Consider the following 7,870-nt stretch of genomic DNA (forward strand, 5'->3'; position numbering starts at 1 on the left):
GGAGGTGATGAAATTTGAGTCTTATTTAGGGTTGCTAACTTTGATTGGAAGGGCTAAGTACCACACCTTTTCTTATTTAAAAGACAGAATTTGGAAGAAGCTGCAAGGTTGGAAAGGAATGCTGTTATCTAGAGCTAGGAAAAAAATTCTCATCAAGGCAGTTTCTCAATCTATATCGACATACACTATGAGTGTCTTCCAACTTCCTATGAAATTATACGATGAACTGGATAGTTTATGTGCCAAGTTTTGGTGGGGTCAAGTAGGCAATGAAAGGAAAATTCATTGGATGAATTGGGATAAGCTCCCAACTTCAAAGATGGAGGGTGGTATGGGGTTTAGAGATTTGAGAGACTTTAATTTAGCAATGTTGGCTAAACAAGGGTGGAGAATGCTTCAAGGCAATGACTCATTGTTATACAAGTGCTTCAAAGCAAGGTATTTCCCTCGGTCCTCTTTTCTTGATGCTAAAGAATCTCTTGGGTGTTCTTATGTGTGGAGGAGTTTGGTGGCTGCAATTCCCATTCTTAGATCGGGTTATTGTTGGAGGGTGGGCAATGGGTCTTCAATAAGTGTTTTAGGGGATAAATGGATTCCCAATTACCCCATAAATAAAGTTCTTCATCCAAATAATGAGCTGGTTGATGAGATGGCTATATCAGAATTAATTGATTCGGATTTGCATGTATGGAGAAGTGATGTGCTCATGGCTTTGTTCCATAGAGAAGATGTTGAAATTACCAAGATTCTGCTAAGCAGAAGGGTTGTTCCAAATTCAATTAGTTGGCTGCACAATAAAAATGGGAAGTTCACTATAAAGTCTGCATACAAGGTAGCAAGAAGAATGAGAGGCAATGGGAATCGGGCTGAATCTTCAGGGGGTTTGTAGGGAATTAAGCCGAATTCCCAACCTGTGATAAAAAAAAAAAAAAAAAAAGAAAAAAAAAAAAAGAGAAAACACACGCTAAAGAAAAGAAAAGAAAAAACAATCATACGCACAAGACAATATTTACGTGGTTCGGCAATTTGCCTATCGGCCCAAGCCTCCGCTCCATGGACTAAGCCTCAGTAAATCTCCCATTAAAAAACCACGCAATATTATTCGGGTCGAGTCGTCAAGTCGGATCAAACAAAACTAGGCTCCACAAAGCCCAACAGGGTTGTGTTGAAAAATTTATTTGGCCGGTCCTGTGGAAGCTTAGTATTCCAAATAAAATAAAAATTTTCAGGTGGAGGGCATGTAATGATATTCTACCTACACATATCAATCTAGTGAAGAGAAGAATTATCAATGAAGACAAATGTCCTATCTGTACAAGGGAGGTGGAGATAGCTATTAACATGTTATGGGGCTATGCTATTGTAACTGACGTGTGGGTTGGGAGTATACTGAAACTGCAGAAACGAAATTCAATCTTTCGAGATATCCTATAGCTGGTGGAGTATCTTGTGGATCGGCTCTCAACTAAAGAACTGGAGCTGTTTTGGTGCAAAGTTGGATCATATGGAACCAACGTAACTGTGTATTGTATGGAGGACAGCTGAAGAACTACCCAACCAGTCTGAACAAGAGAGCTGAGGATTTTTTGCAGGACTTTAAGCAAGCCCAAGTGCATTTAACAGTGAGTCCAATGAAGCAACCGAGTGGTGAAGTATGGTAGCCACCTCCATCAATGGTATATAAGCTGAACTTTGATGCAGCAATTTTTTCAGGAATGAAGAAATCTAGTATGGGAGCAATAATTCGAAATGAGAGGGGCAAAGTTATGGCTGCTATGTCTGCTATTGGGCCGAGGATTGAAACAAGTGAGGAAGTTGAACTTTTGGCGTGTAGAAGATCTCTTGTGACAGTTTTTAGACCCCTTACACAATTGATTAAATCTAGGTAATTAGCCAAGTTGTTACTTAGTCCAATTAAACAAGTCTAGGTTATCACAATTATAAAGATCAAATCATGCAAAGCAGCAGAAAATAAATAACACACGATATGATCACCCAGGAAACCAAACCGGTAAAAACCTGGGGAGGATTTAACCTAGCTATCCTCAAGGTAAACTTGAATCCACTATCTTGAAAGAATCGAAGTTCATACAAAAGGACTTACAAGCACCCCCGCTTGACTTCCTAATGCTACCAACCAGTAGAACTTACTGACACGACCACGTGCAAGCTCCGAATCCACAAACTCCTTCTTTCTTGGATTCCCACCAGCTACAAGCACCCCCGCTTGTGTATTCTTTAAACTTTAATGGCAGCAACTGTTTTGATCATTAAGGTGTAGAGAATATCTCCTCCTTGAAAACCCTAAGTTTGTGTAAAGGAAAGCTCCTCTAGATCTCACAAGAGATTTACACAAACCGCAATATGAGCAACCCTAAAACGTGGCTAGGGTTTGCCTTTTATACTTAGGACAAATAAGAAACCCTAAAAACGTTTTAAAACAACTAGGGCTGAGTTGGAAAATTCTGTAGAAAAGCAATCTGCCCGAGCTTCGATCGGTCGAGCCTAAACTTCGATCGATCGAGTCAGGCCGAAAGCCACAGTGCTTTCTGCTTTACACTCGATTCCAACTTTACATTGACATACAACTTTGAGCTAGCTTTAAACACTTCTAAACACATTGTTTTGATCATGGTTTGCCAACAATACAAATTAGAGTTTTAAATACACAAAGTCCTAAGCTTTAGAACCTAACATCTTGAATTTGCTGTGGATGCTAGTTTCACTAGCATAATGATTGAGGGAGATAATATCAACTTTATGCAAGCTATTTCTTCAAATGTGACTAACTTTTCATTCCTTGGCCATGTGGTTGATGATATTCGCCATTTAATGGCTAGTTTACAATGGGTTAAGATTAGTAAGATTAGGAGGGGAGGTAATAAGGTAGTGCATGTTCTTGCACAACATGCTAGAAATTTAGATTCTGATTTTTATTGGTTGGAGGATTCTCCCCCACCTGCCTTGGAAGCCTTGTATCAGGATTTATTATTATTATGATTAAATGAATGAGGTTCCTTTCTCAAAAAAAGAAAAAGAAAAAAAGAATAACCATCACTCTTCATTAATTTTCTTTTGTTTCTAATACAAACTTCAAATTCAAAAAATAAATTCCTAAAAAAAAGATTCAAAAAATCAAGGTTAAGACACAAGTGCGTTTCTTCACCTTTCTTCCTCTCTCAATTTCTTCATGGGGAATTTTAGAGAACAAGATCTATACTGCACAATAATTTTTTCAAGCATTTTTTTTCATATCATAAATAAAATCGCCATTCTTCATATTATTTATACTTTCAATTAATTACTTCAACCATTGCTACTATTGTTGCTATATGTCTATCACTCATCACATTTAACTCTCGACTAATTCTTATTTTGCCTTACTTTTGTGGTCCATTTGAGCAAGACTATGATCATCTTAAACGCGTCCTACCAACTAGCGAGAACCGTTGGTTTTATTTTACCTTTGTCTAATTATCTATTTTCTTATTTGATTTGATTTGTGTTTAATGGGAAACACAAAATTTGGTTTGCAATAAGGATTGTTTTAAATTTCTTGGAAAGTTTGTATTTATTTTGGCATAATTAATATGCTCTTTTGTATGTGTGTATCTATATATATATGTTTGTGTGTGTGTGTGCATGTGTGTGTGAAAAACAAACTACGAAACATACACACACTTTAATTACACTCTCTCACCAAGTTCAAATGTATTACTTAACCCAAAGTATCATAACAAAAGTTTCTCAAAAAAATAAAAAAGTACCATAACAAAAGAGCATTTTTTTTATATTAATTGTCAATTTGTCACACATATTTGATTTCAGTTTGAAACATTTTTCCCTTTTAGTTATCATGCCTCCCGAGGTAGAGATATGGCTTTACACAAAAAGAACTCAACCGAGGTAAACATAAATTCTAAAAAAGATTTTGTCGAATATTTTTAAAACAGTAAAATTCTCCCTTTGAAAAAAAAAAAAAAAATTAAAATGACAATATTTAGCAAAACGCCTGCCCCATGTAAAATTTTATATCTCTTCTTTTTTTTCTTTTTTTTCGTTTTTTTTTTTTTAAGAAGCATGTAAAATTTTATATCTAAGTACCAAAAATCTAACCAAATGATTACAATTGGCCAAAATTAAACAAGTGACGAAGCAAAGATAAGTTGTCTCATTGGACAATTTTATTTAATTTTAAACATATTACATTACACAGTTTGATACATAAACATAGGAAACCATAACAGTCTAGGCATCAACAAAGGGGTAAAGTTCATATCTAACGTTACAACTGCCACCAACAACTCGCCCACCTCGTTTTCCATCGCAACAGTTGGGAAGTTCGCTAATCGCAGTATCAAGACACTTCTTACAATCAAGACCTGAAAGGTCCCTGGTGCATTGAGCCAAACCATATAGTTTGCTTGATGAATCAAGCTTTAGGTCCCCGGTAGCATATAATTTTGGATTGGCATAAGCTTTATTAGATAACCTGCTTAACAAATCCTTAACTTTTGGATTGAATGAAGTGGGATTTTCTACATCTTCGACGTTCCACATGTAAAACTTGTTTTTGTTATCGATTTCTCCAAAGAAATGTATGTTCGAGTACTTTAAAAGGCAGTTATCATACCATATTATCGCACCTTTTTTATAAGGACAACGATCACCAAGCTCTTTGCCCGCATCAATGACACAAGTCTTACAGTTTGTTTTTGAGACATCACCTCGGCATAGGGCTAAACCATTTGCTTGAGCTTGGCCTTGCCCAGTCGAGCTAAGCCCAAACCCTTTTGAAGGAACTTTCGTGGACAAAAATTTTAGCAAGCCATTCAAGTTTGTACCATAAGGGCTATTGGCAGTGTAGTTTTCCTGGCTAAAACAAAAATGGTATAATGGGTCAGCACAATTGACTGCATGGAGGAAGAGGCTGAATAATAGAAAGCTGAAGGAAATATATTTTGAGCACAACATGATGAATGAAATTGAAGGTTGGTTTTGTGGGTGTGTAATATTATCTACAAGAACTGTATAAATAGACGAGACTTGTCAAGTTTTGGCCAAGTTTGGAGTAGAAAATGCTGACTTTATTCTTAGTGGCAACCTCATCTCAGTCCAAATCCTTTTGATTAATAAACCTTTCGTACAAAATCGCACTCAGACTTTGAACGTGCTGGAGCGTAGAGTCAATAATCTGGCACAAAATCTTTTGGTGGCGCTTTTATATTAATTAACTCATGAGAGTTCTAAGGAAACTAGAAACCAACTCAAATTCGTGTGGGATCAATGCAGGGGCGGCTGCACTTGTAATTCAGGGGTTCACAAGAACCCACTGACTTGAAAAAAAAATTTATATATATAAAATATTTTTTATTAATTTAATTACCCTTAAAAATATTTTTGCACAACTTGACTTAAATCTTGCACACCCTGATTACAAATTAATGCCCAAATTCAAACAACATAGATCAGCTCATACCAAAGCTAATTAACAACACAAATCTGTCTCCCTTTCTCTCATCAATCTCATCTCATCTCATCTCTATTCTCTATTTGCCTTTCTATGTATCTCTGACTCTAAAAATAAAATGTGAGTATTTGTAAGTTCTAAATATCTTTCTTTATTATAAATTTATATTGTATATATGTGTGAGAGAGAGTGTGTGTGTGTGTGTCTGATACTAATTGTGTGCATTATTTTTATTTTTATATAATGTTATTTGTGTGAATTGTAAAGCATGTGAATGTGTACATGTTATAAATATAATATAACTTTATATAATTTAACAACCAAGAAATATAGAGGATTTATTACATATGTATATTGTTATCATGTTATAATAATTTTTTATTATAAAACTAGTGATTTGAAGAAAAAAAATAGTAAAATTAGTGATTGTTAAATGTATTATTTATGTATGGTGAATGCGGTTATGTGAGTCAATAATTAATATAATGTCAATAATTAACAAATAAATAATGGCAATTACATAAAAATGAAAATTTTATACAAACTTAATAAAATAAGATGGTTGCATCTACGTTAACAATAGATAATAAATACAATTTTAAAATTTGAAAACTCGTAGAAAGATATTGTAAAATTTCATGTATTTTTTTTTTTTTTTGGGTCAATAACACACTATATTTAAGTTCTCTTTTTATTAAAATTTTTTACCCCTCAAGAGACTGGATCAATGGAATTAAAGTAATATGTTGAAAGATGTCACTTGCTCGTGGTTTTGCATGTGCTCAAAATTAATTTTGAAAACAATGAGCAGTGAATAACCTTATTGACTCCACTGCTTAGTGTTTTGAAAATTGGTTTGATAAAAAATATAAATTATTACCTAAAAAATGAAATTAGACAAGAAAGTGTCAAATAGAAGTGGAATATGGATATGGGTGAAAACATGGACAGTCATGGTGCTACCTACAAACATTAAATCCAAATCCACAAGACAACCAAATGCAAGTTAGTTGCCATATAGGTTAATATCATGGTTTTCAGATCCAAACCGTTCATTGAACCGTAAAAAGGAGAGGTTCAAGATTTTTAAGGTTGAACTGAGGCTGGGTTGAACCGTGGCTGGGTTGAACCGTGATGATGTCATAATTAATTTAATATTTATTTAAATATAAATAAATATATTAAATTTGTAAATATTAGAAAAATTTACTAAAAATATCTTAAAAATTGAAACAAAATTTCAATGAAAGTTTCATGATATTATAAGGTTAACATTAAATAGTACATTATATGGTTAATAAAAAATAGTACAACATAAATAAGCATAAAAAGAAATTTTATAATAATCCTTCAAGAGAAATCATTTCAATTAAATAAGAAAGACTTTTAAAATAAATTCATAAATTGCATAGGTATTATTCTTAAATAAAAATTTAATTTAGCAGTGAAAAGAAAATTTAGTAATATTTAATATGTGAGAAAGATGACATAGATGTTTGGAAACTATAAATCGTGTAAATTTAATAATATTGCATATTAGTTCCCAAGAAGGCCACTTGGTTTGTTGGTCATGGCTTCAGTCTTGGTGCTTACAAGGTGAGAGAGCTCAGGTTCAAAGCCTAGTAAGCGCATTTTTCTTTAATTTTTCCAAATAAATTCTATTCCATGACCTGGCTCTCAGAACTCATGTATAGCCGGTTCTCATAGTTAAAAAACCGAATATATTGCCTGTTCATAGTTTAGAAACCCTGGTTGATATATCTGTCTACATGAAGAAATATGCTTTTAAGTAAGTAAATTGGGCCACAAGGTTTTAAAACCATCACTCTCATAGCCTCGCATTTCAACCTAAAGGTATACAAAATTGTAAGGTTTGGAACTCCAATAAAAAGTACCTTTGCAGATTTGCTTGAACCAATCTTAATATGAAGATTTAGGTAAGGAAGGCTTTAAGGGAGAGAAGAAAACTTCTTAGTGATGCACGTGGTTATCATGTCCACAGAAAGTTGGCTTTGATAGTATATTAGAAATTGTCATGACCCAAACCCAAAAGGGTCCAAAGTATGAAAAAGACATCTCAAAAGTGCTTGTAGATGTTTCCTTTTTAACAATTCAATCCAAATAAACTATATCAAGTACTAATATCAAGAATTATCATAATAATTCCATTAAATATACTCCCAAAGTAAGTCAGAACTCTATACAATAATTACAATGACTAATGACCACAAAAGAATGGAGGTCTGAAAGAGTAATTACATATCATTAGCTTGTCCCATCAGTAAGAATAAAGTCACAACCACTATAATATACAAAAGAATGAGTCAAGCCTACTCTAAGATGTACATCATTGAGACAAAAGTTCAGCCTCCATCAGTTGTTAGCCTAACTACTGTGAGT

At 33.8% G+C, this 7,870-nt stretch overlaps 2 protein-coding genes across 2 annotated transcripts; one reads left to right on the plus strand and one right to left on the minus strand.

The window, feature by feature from the left end:
* Positions 1–187: 187 nt before the first annotated feature.
* Positions 188–889, plus strand: LOC126721329 (uncharacterized mitochondrial protein AtMg00310-like). Its single transcript, XM_050424378.1, has one exon. The coding sequence runs from the start codon at positions 188–190 to the stop codon at positions 887–889; it is 702 nt and encodes a 233-aa protein (XP_050280335.1).
* A 3,259-nt stretch (positions 890–4,148) lies between these two features.
* On the minus strand, positions 4,149–5,028 carry LOC126720540 (cysteine-rich repeat secretory protein 38-like). Its single transcript, XM_050423063.1, has one exon. The coding sequence runs from the start codon at positions 4,972–4,974 to the stop codon at positions 4,249–4,251; it is 726 nt and encodes a 241-aa protein (XP_050279020.1). The 5' UTR covers positions 4,975–5,028; the 3' UTR covers positions 4,149–4,248.
* Positions 5,029–7,870: the final 2,842 nt, after the last annotated feature.

This window comes from Quercus robur, chromosome 4, assembly GCF_932294415.1.
Source record: "Quercus robur chromosome 4, dhQueRobu3.1, whole genome shotgun sequence".
Classification (NCBI taxonomy): Eukaryota; Viridiplantae; Streptophyta; class Magnoliopsida; order Fagales; family Fagaceae; genus Quercus; species Quercus robur.

Excerpts from the sequence above, each read along its gene's own strand:
- LOC126721329 (XM_050424378.1), top strand. The coding sequence starts at position 188 with ATGAGTGTCTTCCAACTTCCTATGAAATTATACGATGAACTGGATAGT.
- LOC126720540 (XM_050423063.1), bottom strand. The coding sequence starts at position 4,974 with ATGTTGTGCTCAAAATATATTTCCTTCAGCTTTCTATTATTCAGCCTC.